Genomic DNA, 18,112 nt, shown 5'->3' on the forward strand with positions numbered 1-18,112 from the left:
ACACACACACACACAGACAGACAGAGAGAGAGAGAGAGAGAGTAAACTCTAGCTGTACTGGTGGAGATGCCATTTATTTAGTCAGTAACTGCAAGATAGCCTGTGCGAAAGAAAAGAACATTAAAAAAAAGGGAAGGGGGTCGCGTTTAAATTCTACCAAGATGCACTAAACAACAACAACAACAACAACAACAACAACAACAGACTACATGCAGCAAACTGGATCTTTGCAAAAACAGACATGTCTTATGGGATAACAGCAATCAGTGATTTTATAATGTTACTTAAAAACTGTCTTGATTGCAAATTTTTTATTCATATGACCAGTTTCGGTTCAATCAGAACCATCTTCAGATCTGATATTTCAGTTACAGGAGTAACCCGTCCAAATCCAGCAATTTTCACATGCTACGTCATCAGATCTGAAGATGGTTCTGAATGAACCGTAACCGGTCATATGAATAAAAAATTTGCAATCAAGACTGTTTTTAAGTAACATTATAAACTGGATCTTCATACTGAGCAGCAATATTTGGTTAAAACTATAGAGATTAGTGCAATCAAATGTAACAAACAGTAACATTTTTTCCAGGGGTCATTGCAGAACTCTCAAATATCTTATAAACTGTACTGGACAAACAACTGTGTCAATAGATAAACAAATATTTAAAAATAACATAATATCTAAAATTTCCTTTACCCACTAAATGAAAATGTTTTAAAAGAATCTTCAAAGACCACAACAACAACAAAACATGTAACATTATAAATATGATAAAACTGTCAATGCACACTTAAACATATTAATATAAAAATTAGACTACCAATTATTGTTGTTGGAGTTAGATTAGATACTAGCTCTGGACGGAATGTGCTAATCAATGTGATCAGATGGTCTTTGAGAACAAGTGCTTTGAAAACAATCTGGTGAGTAGTTGAAAATCCAGGTGATAACCACAGCACCTGAAGCCTCAAAAATATTTGTGGGAAACCATACTTATAACTCCATTTTGTTATGCATTTCTTTCTCTTAGCTATCTTTTCTACTGGCAGTTATTGAATCTAGAATTAAATTGTGTGTCCTGTTTAATATGTGCAACATTCTGCACAAATGGACCATAAGAAAACTTAACAAGGGATCAGAAAAATGCAAAATCTCACATGAAAACATTATTAAAAATGGCATGTACACAGAGAAAATCACATTTGGAAACAGAAATCAATTCCCACAATGCATCATCTACAATACTAATAAACTAAAATCTTCACTGATAGCAGAAAAGTTAGTTATAAACAAACTCAATGTTTTGTAGTCACAGCCTTACAAAAATCATGCATCGAATCGTACATGCAAAAATGTTTTATTGTTGTGATTCAGAAGCTCATTTATTATTGAAAGTGGCCATTCCAAACTACAACCTTCATACACATAGGGCAAACAAAACAATTTTGTGGCAAAAGGATTTGAAAAAACCAAACAGAGCCAAAAAAGATGAAGTAAACTGAGGCAAGGGAATTACTGACTTAGTTAACAGAAATGGAAATATTGCATTTTACATGAAGAGACATCAGGAACTGTGGTAAGCAATACTGAACACCACTGAAACATTTAGATCCTCATGCAGCAGTAACAGAACATGCAAGAATCACTCTGGCCATGCTTATAGAAGAATCACATATACAAACTACTCTACAGGTGCTACGCATGATGGTGAAGAAGATAAAATCCTCATAAGGGGATCATATCGTAATATATCTGAAACTGCACAAGAAAGAATGAATTCTAATACTGTTGATAAATCAAATATTTATTTACTTATTTCAGCATAATAAAGTCTTAAGATTTCTAAATAGACTTAGAAAGCAGTATAAGAAGTATATTTTCAGTTCTAGTCACAAATTACATGGCAACAATTATTGAAATATATGAAATAAAATCATTGTAACTTCTGAACGGTTTGCATTAGGAGATTCAAACTGCATGGTTGGCTGCAGGGCATTAAGGAATTAGTATGTGAATATGGTTTGATTTAGTGACAAAGCCCACTTTCATGTGGATGGATTTGTCAATAAGCAAAATTGTCACATTTAGGGCACTGGGAATGCTCATTATGCAATCAAGGAGTTTCTTCACCCTCAATGGGTGAGTGTGTTGGAAGCAATGTCCAGTCATGGAATAATCGGTGCGATACTTCTTGAATGTACCAAATGGTACGTGAAGGTTTTGGAAGATGATTTCATCCCCATTATTCAAAGTGACTGATTTTGACAAGATGTGGTTCATGCAAGATAGCTCAAGCCCTACGAAGCAGGAGAGAGTTTGATTATATTAAAGGAAAGGTGTTCAGCAATAACCCCAAAACCATTGCTGAGCTGAAAACAGCCATTCAGGGAGTCATCAATAGCATTAATGTTCCGACACTTCGGCGGGTCACGCAGAATTTCACTATTCATCTGCATCACACTGCCAATGATGGCAAGCATATTGAACATATAACCTAAATCTGAATATCTGTAGTTCGTAACTAATTTACGTTTCTTTCCATATAGTTCAATAATTGTCACCCTGTACATGTTTCCACTTAGAAAATCTTTATAGAATCACTGCTTCACAGAGAATGAAATTGTATTTTCAAATTTATGTTTTAAACTATGTTATTTATTTCTGCATGTTACAGCCTCAAGTACAATTCAACTTGTTTCAGTCCAAAACATTGATTAAAAAAAGATCAGCCGTACTGTGGTGTTCTCTTTAGAAACAAACAATGTAAGGTTGAGAAATTTTATAGAGAGAATGACAAAAATGAGTTTACTTTATTAAATGAATGTAGTTTTCACCAAAAGTTTTCAATAACATGAAATATTAATAAATAGATAAGTAAACACCACATATACACATGGAAAGCAAGACAAAATAATATACAACTGTCACAGAATCACCAACAGCTAAATAAATTTATTAGTTCCTTTTAATATTACACATCTTCATTCAACTAATTGTAAAATATAATTAACTCACATCAACAGCACCTGAATATTATGCTCTGGAAACGTCCTGTGTAATTTCTTATACAGTGATAAGACAGATTTTACTTAAAAAGATACATATTATGTGACAATCAGAGGGAAGGTATCTCACAAAACAGTATGCACTATTTCCGTGAATTCAGATATGAAGACATGAAGACATCTCGGTTATCTGTTTGTGTACAGTGAAGACAATTGTGGCTAGTGCACGATACTAAATGCTTTCTCCAAAAATTGTTTTGAACAATTACTTCAGGAGCTCTTGTGAAGTGTAAATTGTTGCGAGAACCTGGTCAACACCCTACCAACAAGTAACCCTGAGCAAATAGGGAGCATTATGATGGATACATGGATTAGTGAACAGAAGTTCATCGTAGTGAGACTTATTACATAGCACGACCCCCCCCCCCCCCCAAAAAAAAGAAGTTAAATATACCTATTTTAAAGTGTAGATAAAAACTCGCTTACCTTCCTTAGAGACAGTTTCCATTTCTTCCAAACTAACTACGTAAGTGTAAACTACATGTGGCTTAAATTCACAGAAATAGTATGAACAGCAATTGCTATATCTGAACCAAATAAATTAATAAGATGTGGAACTGATCCCCCATGGTACAATAACCAGGTCAGAACACTGTTGCAGAACCAACGAAAAAATATAAGATTTAAAAGAACACGAAATCCCCAAGACTGGCAGTTTTGTAGAAGATCAAAATACTTTTTAATGGTTTCCAAAAAAAAAAAAAAAAAAAAAAAAAAAAAAAAAAAAAAAAAAAAAAAAAAAACTGTCTTGAAATCTGGCAGAAAATCCAAAGAAATTCTGCTCATATGTGAAGTACATCAGCAGCAAGACATAATCAATACCTTCATTACAAGACAGTGAACATAATGTTACCGATGACAGTGTCACTAAAGTGTAGTTACTGAACATGGTTTTCTGACATTCCTTCACCAAATAAGATGAAGTAAACATTCCAGAATTTTAGTTCAGAACTGCTGCCAACATGAGTAGCTTAGAAACATATCCGAGTAGCGAAGCATGTTAAATTACTTAATGAAGGCAAGTCCTCCAGTCCACATTCTATACCAATTAGATTCCTTTCAGAGTGTGTTGATACAATAGCCCCATACTTAACAACCATATACAACTGCTTGCTTGGTTAAAGATCCATATCCAAAAACTGGAAAGCTGCATGTGCCACACTAGCACTAAAGAAAGGATATTTGAGTAATCCAATGAATTACAGACCAAATTAGTGATGTCAACTTGCAGGAGTGCTCTGGAACATATACTGTGTGCTATTTGTCATTAGAGGGTTTACTTTGACATAATTAACAATGTTTGAACAGTTTCAGAAAATATAATTCTTTTGAAACACAACAGCTCTTTATTCTCGTGAAGTAATGTGTGCTACTGACAGGGGATCTCACATCAATTAATTCTCCATTCCCAGATTTCCAAAAGGCCTTTTACACTGTTCCTCCGAAGTAGCCTCTATTCAAACTTTGTGTTTATGGAGTATTGGCTCAGTTGTGCCACTGGATTTGATACTTCCTGTCAGAAAGGTCACAATTCGCAGTAACTGACAAGTCATCGAGTAAAATGGAAGCAGTATCTGGTGTTCCCACGACAATGTTACAGGCCCAGACTGGTCAACAAGTGACTGAGTAAAAGCCTTAAGACTCACTCAGCGATTTTACGTAGGACCAGAATTTTCTCAGGCTCTCGGAAAAATCTATTGATTAGATCTAACGATGGTAGTTTTGAGCTTCATGCATTGATATGTTTACAGAGGCACAAATTGCTATTTTGCCTGTCATTATTTTCGCATTCTCTTTTGAACTGAGAGTGCAACAGCCTTTGCTTCCTCAGCATTTTTCAAATTTTGCTGTCAACAATGATGAGTCTTTTCCATTCTTATTGCACTTACTCAACACATACTTCTCAGTAATATGATTCACAATCTGCTTGAACTTAGACCATAATTCCTCTACATCCACTGTACAGGAACTAAATTATGTCAATTCACTGTGTAAGTGGGGAAGCTAAAAATCAATCTGCTCTTTCGAGCATAAATACTCTCCTAGTCTTCTTGATTGATTTTTTTAACTTAAGTAATCAAAGTCACTATGATGACATTACGATCACTAATCCCTGTCTCTATACTGATGCTGTTGATAAGGTCACGCATGTTTGTAGCTACAAGGCCTAAAATATTTCCACTGCATGTGGACTGTCAAACCAGCTGCTCAAGACAGTTTTCAGAAAACCTTGTTCAAAAGAACTTTGCAAGACTACCTGCAATGAATCCACAGATGTACAAGTGTATACTCAGTAGGTTAAAATTGCTTCCAACTAATACTGCACAATCTGCGTACTTCGACACTACTGACGGACTTTTTGCCTATGACTAAAACATCACAGCAGAATCAAGTGGCCAGTAAAAATAACCAACACTTAACTTTATTTCACCTAGTCCTTTTATACATGACCACACAACTTTACTGTCACACTCAAATTCAACATCAAGAAGATACAACGTTCTATGGGCAGTCAACATTTTTTCCACTATGTCCTGTATGCATCAGAATCACAATAGGTAGCGAAAAGGTGAGCACTTGGGACATTCAAGGAGTTCCCAAAGGAGCTGACAAGCATTACCGACTTGTGCAGCATCATAATTTAATGCAAAAGCTACCAGATGCGCATCGAACAGAATGGAACCGCATTTAAAGAAAACAGAGATATATATATAATGTAGAAGGAGACCCATCACTGTCTGTTAAAACCATACTGCAGGATGCAGCACGTTGCTGGCTTTAGGGAATATTTCTATTAGTACCAGATACTGCAAACTAAAATAAAAAAAAGAAGAAGAAACAATCGGAACTGCAGATTTTGATGTGAGCTACGATAAAACTTCATTTTTTTACCAGTACAAATGTATTCACATGTTTCACATCAACAGAAAGGCACTGAAATAGTGTTGAAAAACACCCTCCTGCAATGTCTCAGTAGCGGATTTTTTTTTTTCTTTTAACAAATCAATCAGTGGTTATACTTATTATGAAGACCATTTAAACCTAAGAATCCCAATAGGTGAAAAGGCACTGGGTAGCCTGCAGACAGTTCTATGAACATGTCAGGCAGTTTTTCCTTCACTTATACTGGGTCCCACAATTCTCTCACACATATCAGTTAATGGTGGTTACAATGAAAGGCTGCACAAGCATCATATGCACAATTCAACAAGTCCACAGCATTCCTAGCCATGGGATGTTACATTAACAGAATACACCTTTTAGTAGGTGGAAATAATATCCCAACAAGATTTTAAACATACTCTCTGGGGAGTTTACAAAATGACATGGCTATGATACATGCTCATTATGAAATCCATTGACCATTTACAGACCTCTCCAACATGTGTTGTATTTTGTCAAGATCCACGCAGATGTCAATGACAGCTATGAACATGACATGGTTTCGTATGTGTGTTCTGCTTCACTGAGATGTTGAACTACTATGAAATATTGAAAATACATCATGCTAAGTACCCATTTCATGACAATAGCCCTGTGAATGCACATTCAAGAGTAACATTAAGTAAAAAAACTGGTATCAAGTCTTTTAAATGCAAAATCATAGTAAAAGAAAGAAGCACGTATGCATTCTGGCACATAAATAGAGAGAGAAAGCTTGCCTTTCATGTGTACTTTTTACAAACATGCCATTTGGTTCTGATGTAGCCTATAATAACTGTTAAACATGCAGCATCACTGTGGAAGGAAGCATTCAGCATTGCTTGTGTTCAGCAACAGCATTTGTATGCATTGAGCTACATCAAAGCATACCAAATTGGAAATGCTGTTTTGTGGAGAGAAGCTTGGGCAAATTTTGATTTGTAAGACATGAACTACGAGGGTCGGTCAAAAAGTAATGCCTCCCATTTTTTTTCTACTTAAAAAAATTAAGTTAAGTGAAAAATTTGAATTTGGCGCCATTCCTCAAACCACCTTCTGCAATCCACTGCAGTAGTAACTTTCTGTGTCAACAGGTGGCAGCACAGCAGAAGTTTGTAAGATGGCCGACATCGATGTTCGTTTGAGACAGCGTTGTGTGATTGAATTCTTGAATGCAGAAGGTGAAACGCCCATACGCATTCATGAAAGACTGAAGAAGGTGTATGGTGTTGTGACAGTGGATGTCAGCACTGTTAGACGATGGGTTCGTCGTCGTAAGGAAGCTGAAGGGCAAACACCGTTGACTGACGAAAAGCGGAGCGGCAGGCCGGTGAGTGCAGTGACTCCACACAACATTCAGCAAGTTGATGACATCATTCGTGGTGACCGTCGGGTAACTGCAGATGAAGTGTGTCGCATTATTTCTCTTAGTAAAGGCAGTGTGATCACGATTATTAAACAATTGGGGTACTCAAAAGTTTGTGCACGGTGGGTTCCAAGAATGTTAACCGATCAGAATAAAGAGGCAAAGAAACCAATAGCCTCCCAACACTTGCAGCACTTCCGTTTGGAGGGAGATGAGTTTCTGAAAAAAATTGTGACCGGGGACGAAACATGGGTGCATTTTTTTGAACCCGAATCAAAGAGGCAGTCAATGGAGTGGCGTCACACAAGCTCGCCGAGGAAGAAAAAATTCAAAACTGTGCGATCGGCAGGGAAAGTTATGGCAACAGTTTTCTGGGATACAGAGGGTGTGATTCTGGTTGATTTTTTGGAGCAGGGATGCACAATAAATTCTGTTCAATACGTCACAACCCTCAAAAAACTTAAAGCGCGTCTTCAGCGAGTTCGCCCAACAAAATCAATGGCAGATGTTCTTCTTTTGCATGACAATGCAAGACCACACACCAGTCGTCACACCTCTGACGAGATTGTCAAAATTGGATGGGAAGTTTTGCCTCATCCCCCATACAGCCCTGACCTGGCACCATCAGACTTCCATCTGTTCGGGCCACTAAAAGAAGCTCATTGTGGGATTCATTTTGAAGATGAGGAGGCCGTCAAAACATCCGTGCGTCAATGGCTTAGGAAGCAGAGCTGTGATTTTTACCGTGCTGGGATACATGCCCTTGTTCAAAGATGGACCAAAACTGTAGAGATGGGCGGAGATTACATTGAAAAATGACAAAATGATCCTCAATGTTGTGGTTTTCAACCTATGTAATTGCATTTAAATTTCCTGACAATTAAACGTAGAAAAAAAAAAATAGGAGGCATTACTTTTTGACTGACCCTCGTACTACGTGAAGTACCAACCAATTTTCAGTAATGGGCGAGGTATGCATTAAAAAGTGATGGAACCATATATTTGATAAAGACTAAATCAGCCATCATGATTCATTAAACTTCTTATATAGCCTACCAAAAAGCAGCATTAGCTGCTGGAATGGGTGAATTTGTGTGTAAACCAAATTTAAAGCATACAGAAGCACTCCACACTCAGTGCGAAAATGTTATCTGATCAGTTGTCTAAAGTGTAAGGTCATTCTGGTGCCCCTACTGAAATGACTAACTGAACAAAATCATGGAACAGTTGTTATTGCTAAGTGTAAACAACAACAATGATAATGATGATGGCCATCACTACTACCAACAATAACAATGGCAATTGCTACTGAAACACCCATCATTGTGGGCCAAATGTATCTTATTCCCTCAATAAAGCATTGCAAGCAGCCATTTTCATTTATTCCACAGTCTCTCTTTCCATGGGACATCAGAGGAAGTAACTGTGTTTCAGGTTCACAGCTCAGAGATGATTTCCCAGTCATTCACACCTGGCAGTAATTTTTATTTGTTGCTCTGACATGATATTTTTAGCATGATGGTGTATGGAGCTCCTCAAGGACCAGGGAACAATACTTTACCTCATTTTGGACAGCAAGTGAGACCAGCTTCCAGTGTTACCCACATTATATGCTTTTTGTACAATTGCAGCAGTTTGTGAGACTCCTATGGGGCATACAAATGTGCGTAATAAAATAGGTTTCATAACTTGGCTGCAAACTATCTTTTAAGTAAACTAGCCTACATGGTTGTGCGGATAACTGTCAAATCACAAATCCTCAGTGTTTGATTCCCATTAGGCACAGCAGTCTCCCTGACATTTCACCCAACTTTCACCTGTGGCACTATATGACAAATTCCACACCACATCAGAAATTGAATTGTTGGTCTCTTTTTAACTGATTGGATGTGTCAGTTTGTGGGCTTCCAAACAGAACTATGACCAATAAATCACTGAGCAGTTCCAATCAAATTTCTTAACTTTTTGTGAAGAACTGTATGAACAAAAGTTTTTGCTGTATACTGACTGTTGATTCCTCCACTACTGGCTATAGTATTCTTAAAACAGTCATTTTCTCTGCAATAAACAAACGTTTAATACAACATCAAGTGTAATTTGCTTTTACCATTAAAGCAGTGCGAGTTGCTTGAAATAAGAGTATTTGTATTTGACTGTAACATTGAATTTACAACTGTGAGACGACATTATTAACAATTAACTGGAACAATTTATTTTCAGCTGATACATTTTGTAATTCAACTGTTGGTCACTTCTAAAAAGAGGATGGGAAAGGGGGGGGGGGGGTCGTCGTCACTGACAGACGAGGCATGTAAAGGCCAACTGCCGACAGCTTTCTCCTCTCATTCCAAAAATGAGAATTTGTTCAGGAAACAACACATTGCACAACGTTTCTGGAGGGATATGCTTCAGTAGACTGATGGCTTGTCTGCTCACTGATGCATCACAGTGGATGTATTTATGGTCAATAAATATTTTTTCCCAGATTACAGTCACCTGCTTACCGAGTATTTGTATTTGTTACTCAGGATACATGTGATTTAGTGAGGAACTTTGAGTTGTTTACATGAATGTAAACGCTGCAACGGCAAAATAAGAAGTTAAACAACTCCATGGAATTACATCAGGTTTTGCAAGTACTTTATCAATTAAGCTTTTACTTAACTCCTGGACTTACTTTTTAGTTTTAATTGTTGTCAGGACTGCCCCACTGGTGACCTATATTAGTCAAAACAGTGCCGTGAAAGAAGATTTCTGATGATGACAAGAACAAACATTGAAACATACAAAAAGAATCTTCCTGTCATTTCTACAGGGCAAAGAAAAAAAAACGCCACACTTGGCAGTCGGGAAATGATTCCTCATCCCAACCCAAGAAAAAAGCGAATCCAGCAAAATCTAGTCCTGCTAACCAGTTTAATAGCAACAGATTTAAAAAAAAAAAACTCAAGGTTCTGACAAAATTGTAACTGCATGCAGTGTGGCCACAAACCGGTAGCATGAACTATGCACTCTGCTGGAGCTGTGACGATGAGGATATATCATGGGGAAAGGATATGGGTACTTGCTTATGTTTGTGTCAACTTGAAGTTAAAGCATCAAACTGCATCCAAGTTATACCTCCACGATATGGTATCTTATATATTTCTTTGTTACTGTTATCTTTATTTAAACATTAAGACCTAATATGAACTTCTTACAGATGTAAAGAAGCACTGTTTCGCCTGTGACACAAAAAACACCAATAGAAAATAATAGTGTATACAGTTCCATTGTCTATAGCCAATAGGTAGAAAAACAGTATGTAAGCTACACTATATTGCACATTACAGTAATCACAACAATTCTATTCAGTATCTTTGACGTCTAGGTTTATCTTCACAAAGCCACTACATATATGTATGAGCAGCATTCACTTCAGAGAGTATGTTCAAAGCAAACACCTTGCATTTGCAAAAGACTTCAACACTTGCTGGATTGTCCTTTGCTGGACCCTACACAACATGTGCACCCACCATTGCCGAAGTGGCATGCATGCAAGCCTTTGGATCATGTACATCCAAAGGTGGAGTACTATCAACTTGTTTCTTTATATGTCCCCACAAATAAAAATTTGTGATATTAAAGTCCAGAAAATATGGAGACCAAAACATTGGACCTCCACAAGCAATCCATTTCCCTGGAAATACTTCATTTAAATAGTTACGCACATTAATTTCAAAGTGTGGCAATGAACCATCATGCTGAAACCATAGCTGTTGTTGAACACCAAGTAGAACATTTTCTAATACACCAGGCATCATATTGCAAAGCAATGTACGGCACAGGGGTGCATTCAACTTGTCGGGCAATTGGCAAAGAATCGAAAGTACTCTTCTCATAATTCCAGCCTGTAGGTTTATGCAATGGTGTTCCTGAAAGCTACCTTCACGGATGATGTGGGTTGTGTACCGACCAATAATGGCTGTTGGTAAGGTTGAAAATACCTTCCCGAGTGAAGCTAGATTTGTCAGTCCATATCACAATTTGCAAAATGTTTGCTATCTTCCACTTGGTGCAAAAGTAATTCACAAAACTGTACTCATTGAATTTGGTCTTCAGGCAACTGGTTTGAGTTGACATGTAATGATACAGATGCAATTCCTCATCTTGCAACACTTCAATGGCCAGTCTTCGCAATCTCGAACTGCCTTGCAATATCACAGGCACTTTGCTGAGGTCAATGGTTCAAGAACCATATCCTCTGTTTTTGGAGTACATGTTGCCCTTGGATGATGTCTACCCATTACTAGTGGACGAAGATTACTGGTTTCTCGAATGCATTGTTCCAGGTGATAAAAAAACATTATTACTGTGATGGCGAAATCTGATTTTGCTAGATACACTTTTGTTTAGAATATGGGTGATGAATCACATGTCAACCTCCAAATGTGGTGCCTTTTCTTCCTCCCTGTACCGTCTGTTCAGAATTACTTTAGGACTGATAGCTACGACTGAAGTGGACCCGTGAGGCCCATTCAGGAGGCACAGCACATTTTCTGCTAATCCTATGAGGTCAGTAGCCTCAGCAAATGCCTCCAGTTGCCAAACATTCACCCACACACTAGTCTGCGTGCTTCAGATTCACACTGCTTGCTGTTGTGTGGCCTGGGCAATGTAAGAAACAAGTTTGTCAATAGTCATGACAGGGGAAATTTGACAACAGTCTTTCGGCCTATTTTGACATTTTAATAATAAGGTCATTATTATCAACTAAATCCAAATGGGGAAACTCCCCTATGTACCCCTTCAGATTTAGTGGTAAGGTGGCCTATCGGATAGCCTATCAAAAACTGAACACAGATCAAGCATGAAATACATCTACATCTACATTCATACTCCGCAAGCCACCCAACGGTGTGTGGCGGAGGGCACTTTACGTGCCACTGTCATTACCTCCCTTTTCTGTTCCAGTTGCGTGTGGTTCGCGGGGAGAACGACTGTCTGAAAGCCTCTGTGTGCGCTTGAATCTCTCTAATTTTACATTCGTGATCTCCACGGGGGGTATAAGTAGGGGGAAGCAATATATTCGATACCTCATCCAGTAACGCACCCTCTCGAAACCTGGCGAGCAAGCTACACCGCGATGCAGAGCGCCTCTCTTGCAGAGTCTGCCACTTGAGTTTGCTAAACATCTCCATAACGCTATCACGGTTATGAAATAACACTATGACGAAACGCGCTGCTCTTCTTTGGATCTCCTCTATCTCCTCCGTCAACCCGATATGGTACGGATCCCACACAGATGAGCAATACTCAAGCATAGGTCGAACTAGTGTTTTGTAAGCCACCTCCTTTGTTGATGGAGTACATTTTCTAAGGACTCTCCCAATGAATCTCAACCTGGTACCCGCGTTACCAACAATTAATTTTATATGATCATTCCACTTCAAATCGTTCCGCACGCATACTCCCAGATATTTAACAGAAGTAACTGCTACCAGTGTTTGTTCCCCTATCATATAATCATACAATAAAGGAAGAGGTATACTGAACTGTGGAAAAAAGAAGCAAAATAGAAACAGTGAATGGTTGAAGATCAATATGTGCAGCATATAGTGAATATGAATGACCGTAGTGTCATGGTCATGGTGTTTAACTGTGAAGGGGGCAGATCCAGGTTCAAATTTCCCCCTTACACCCCCCCCCCCCCCCCCCAATTATGAACAGTCCATATGCTCACTGACATGTCTGTTCACTGTATTCAAACTTGTTTCTGTATCAAAGAGTAATGTCCGTTTGCAACAGTGACGTGTAACAAAGGGACCTCCAGATGTATGTACCCCACATTTATTCTATGCAAGTACCACACATTATGCCGCTTGCATTCCATTTTGGAAATTTTGACCAATTCCTTCACTGTAACATAGTTCGCACCCATTTGTTGTTTTCCTTGCTGTGTACGAGGCACCTCTTCTACACTCCTGGAAATGGAAAAAAGAACACATTGACACCGGTGTGTCAGACCCACCATACTTGCTCCGGACACTGCGAGAGGGCTGTACAAACAATGATCACACGCACGGCACAGCGGACGCTCCAGGAACCACGGTGTTGGCCGTCGAATGGCGCTAGCTGCGCAGCATTTGTGCACCGCCGCCGTCAGTGTCAGCCAGTTTGCCGTGGCATACGGAGCTCCATCGCAGTCTTTAACACTGGTAGCATGCCGCGACAGCGTGCACGTGAACCATATGTGCAGTTGACGGACTTTGAGCGAGGGCGTATAGTGGGCATGCGGGAGGCCGGGTGGACGTACCGCCGAATTGCTCAACACGTGGGGCGTGAGGTCTCCACAGTACATCGATGTTGTCGCCAGTGGTCGGCGGAAGGTGCACGTGCCCGTCGACCTGGGACCGGACCGCAGCGACGCACGGATGCACGCCAAGACCGTAGGATCCTACGCAGTGCCGTAGGGGACCGCACCGCCACTTCCCAGCAAATTAGGGACACTGTTGCTCCTGGGGTATCGGCGAGGACCATTCGCAACCGTCTCCATGAAGCTGGGCTACGGTCCCGCACACCGTTAGGCCGTCTTCCGCTCACGCCCCAACATGGTGCAGCCCGCCTCCAGTGGTGTCGCGACAGGCGTGAATGGAGGGACGAATGGAGACGTGTCGTCTTCAGCAATGAGAGTCGCTTCTGCCTTGGTGCCAATGATGGTCGTATGCGTGTTTGGCGCCGTGCAGGTGAGCGCCACAATCAGGACTGCATACGACTGAGGCACACAGGGCCAACACCCGGCATCATGGTGTGGGAGGCGATCTTCTACACTGGCTGTACACCTGTGTTGATCGTCGACGGGACACTGAATAGTGCACGGTACATCCAAACCGTCATCGAACTTGCTGTTCCAACAGGACAATGCATGTCCGCATGTATCCCGTGCCACCCAACGTGCTCTAGAAGGCGTAAGTCAACTACCCTGGCCAGCAAGATCTCCGGATCTGACCCCCATTGAGCATGTTTGGGACTGGATGAAGCGTCGTCTCAAGCGGTCTGCACGTCCACCACGAACGCTGGTCCAACTGAGGTGCCAGGTGGAAATGGCATGGCAAGCCGTTCCACAGGACTACATCCAGCATCTCTACGATCGTCTCCATGGGAGAATAGCAGCCTGCATTGCTGCGAAAGGTGGATATACACTGTACTAGTGCCGACATTGTGCATTCTCTGTTGCCTGTGTCTATGTGCCTGTGGTTCTGTCAGTGTGATCATGTGATGTATCTGTCCCCAGGAATGTGTCAATAAAGTTTCCCCTTCCTGGGACAATGAATTCACGGTGTTCTTATTTCAATTTCCAGGAGTGTATATATGACAACTGCCACGACTACAGAAGGAGAACAGACATGTCAATGGTCAGACAGGCAGTTCATAAATTTGTGGGGGAGGGAGAGGAGAGGGGGAAATGGGGCACGAGGAGGTTTGAACACTGATCTCCCGCTTTGCAGTCTGACACCATAACCACGACATCATGGTTCTTGCTAGTCACTTGATGTTGCCCATCTTGAGCTTTGACTGTTCACCATTTCTATTTTCCTTCATTTTTCACAGTTCAGTACACCTTTTTCCTGTTTTCATGCTTTATCCGGGTCCAGTTTTTGACAGGCTATCTACTGGACCATCTTATCACTAAGACTGAGGGGGTGCAATGGGGAATTTCCTTTGTCAGGGATTCAGTCTATCACTATTTGCTATGTAACTACTGCGACAATGAATACCCTTTTTTTTTTTATTACTTTTGTCCTTTCTCCTCCTACTGCTTCACCTATTTAAGCTAAGTTTTCTCACCATGATAAACATACAAAAATCTTATTTCTTGTTAGGTTATAAACAACTAGGCTGATCAGAAAACTTAAGAACAGGTTAATTATAAACCTAATGATCTGTTTCTGCTAAGGAAATTGTGCGTCAAATACTATGCAGGTGCCCGTATAAAGGGAACATTGTGAATCATATTTAACTGAAACTATCTTGTGTTAGAAAACTGTGCTAAATTTTTGGTTTGAAGCACATGAAAATATGATGTATTCTTAAGATTTTGTTGACATATTGTGTTCACATAACTTTAATAATAGAAAGGTTTCCTGCATATTGTAAATTCAATAAAGGCATTAGGAAATTCATTTTCATAAGCCTTTGGTCTGAATAATTTGTTGCCATAAATAAAACTAAAATGAAGACACAGAGTAGCTCTTCCACAACACAATGATGCCAGTTCCATATCTGGATTGAATAGTATGCAAGTCTGGGGGAGATGAATGATTGACAGATCATCAAGTGTTCCATGCAGGATGTGGTGGTAACACAGATCCGCACCTCCATGTGATCCTGCCAAACTGTCAATACTAAAGTAATTTTGAACAAACTATGGTTTGTGATAAAGCTTTCCATCTGCAGAGTAGTCTCTCTTCAATTGTACAGTAGTATAGCTTCAAAATACTCTAGTAATTTGAGGAAACTAATATCGGTCTCACGAAACAAGTGGCAACCCCAGCTAAATTCCTTATGAAGGGAGTAAAATGAAATCAACATAATCTTGATTATCACTGTTTACAGCAATTGCAAGGACAGTACAGAAAAGGGGGAATGTGTTGCAAGCTATTCAAAAACAAATAAAACTGGCACTAATTTCGCAACCAATATAGCTACAACAGCAACTACTACTGCTGCTGCTGCAGCAGCAGCAAATTACAGGCAATTAAACAGGAGTTTTCTAAAATTTAAGAAGGACTCCAATAAGCAATTCTACCTTAAGCAATTAAATAAAACGCTCTGTAGTGCTGTAAACTTGGAAATATACCAACTACAAACATCAAACATCATGCTGCATTAATTAGAATAAACGTCCATGAGATCTGTGTAGTACAAGACATTCAGGAATGTACTTTAGTTAGGGACTAGGACACAATTTAAAGAGGAAGGATTGTGACATGACTATGTAGGTTGAGTGGGTTGCAGAATTACATTTGTGAGGACGGGACTATTTGATTTTGGGTAATTTCAAAATTCTACTCAACTTGGCAAATTACAGTGGTTACCGTAAAAAATTCATGATACCCACTGAGTTGTAGCAGCAAACAATAGGGAACCTCAATTACAATTTTGTCACGTCCGTGTGTAGAAGAGTACAACTGCTATATATAAACATCAGTTTTCATTGGGAGTGTATGGAAACTGATTAAAAAAAATATTAATCTAGGTTTTACTTGTCACTAATAACCTTCCATACAAAGTGTGTTTTGATTACCGATACTTGATGCACAACTGGTTCTTCTTTCAGAGGGCTGCTGAAAATCTGTCAAAGTCTGTTAACTGACTCCAGAACGTTTAATTACTGGAACACATGAAAGTAAGGGTCTGATATGTACCTAAAAATTAAGAACTACTTCATCAAATATCGTTACAGTCATGAAACCACCACCTGCAGACACTTTACTACTATGTGTTATAGCAATCAGCCCACAATGAGGAGGACAAGGACACTTCTACAGAAACACAAACATGGAGACAGAGAAACATATGAGCTTCCTAATGTTTCTAAGCTAGAAGCAAAAAAGCAGAACCACATAACAGAACAGTGACTGATGACTGACTCCTACTCACCTCTGTACATGCCAAAGTAACCTTCTGCTTTGTACGTCTTTTTGAAACAATCCAACCTGTCAAAACAATGTCAATGAAATGTGACATGCACACACACAGTTGTTATTAACCATGTTTAGTTTTCACACATTACTGAATTCACATATACGGGCCTGACATGAAACAAACTGTCTAAATTCAATGTCACTCTGTAGTACATATTACTATAAATAACTGTGCAAGAGAAGCTGTTGGTGAATATAACATGCACAGACATTTGTACTTCTGTGATTATTGTTCAGTAAATTACAGCATGCAGTGAATACTTCATCAATTTATCATTTTTTAATGTAATTTGATTGTAAGAGCTACATACATTGAACTATATAGACGTTCTCCATTGGGACCTATTTGCTGGTTCTGCAGACGTGTCTTGACAAGATCAAGTGGAAAAACACATGAAACTCCAATTATTCCAGCAATTCCTCCATTTACAATTTTTGGCACCAACCTGAAAACAATAAGAAAAGCTGTCAATAGGAACAATTTCACCCTCTGTGTAATTACATGTAATTTGCCAGAAATTATTTAGAGGAATCTACATAATACATAATAGTTTGTATGCCAAAATCTGAACAAACATTGTCTCATTTTGGAATTCAGCATTTTCTTCTTGCACCACATAATCTGATAACAGGCCATATAAAACCATTACCGCAGCATTGATAACCGAATTGTGTAATACAAAATAACCCAAATTTTGTTCATTGTAACACATTGGGGGAAACTGTGTTGCCCTACATAAACAAAATGCCTGAAATTGTTACAACCAAAATCACACAAGCTGTACCCGTGACTATCATAGTTTTCACAAATTATATTGATACCTACTCGACATCCCTCTAAAGAAATGCATAAAATCAATCAGGTTTAATGTGAGCTACAGAATTAAATTCGGCCATAGTGTGGAAATTTCTGGTCAAAATTTATCAGCTGTTCTTCCTATGAAGACAATTTATAATTTCAGAAGGGTAACACCTACTACACCCAAAGATCAATTGTCTGTTAATTCAAAAGACTAAAGCATAAAGAAAAATTTCCTGGTACAACTGATGAATAGTGGACTACATATGA

The 18,112-nt window shown here is 39.1% G+C and overlaps 1 protein-coding gene across 2 annotated transcripts in view; it reads right to left on the reverse strand.

Annotated features, from left to right (window-relative positions):
- The window catches only part of LOC126297406 (mitochondrial glutamate carrier 1-like), a 179,891-nt gene that overhangs the window by 54,596 nt on the left and 107,183 nt on the right, over positions 1-18,112 (reverse strand). For both annotated transcript variants that reach the window (XM_049988163.1, XM_049988164.1), the window contains exons 3-4: positions 17,355-17,489; positions 17,000-17,055 (exon numbers count right to left, since the gene is read on the reverse strand). In XM_049988163.1, coding sequence (XP_049844120.1) covers positions 17,000-17,055; positions 17,355-17,489 — 191 coding nt within the window. The remainder of the gene's footprint in view (positions 1-16,999; positions 17,056-17,354; positions 17,490-18,112) is intronic.

This window comes from Schistocerca gregaria, chromosome X (assembly GCF_023897955.1).
Source record: "Schistocerca gregaria isolate iqSchGreg1 chromosome X, iqSchGreg1.2, whole genome shotgun sequence".
NCBI lineage: Eukaryota > Metazoa > Arthropoda > Insecta > Orthoptera > Acrididae > Schistocerca > Schistocerca gregaria.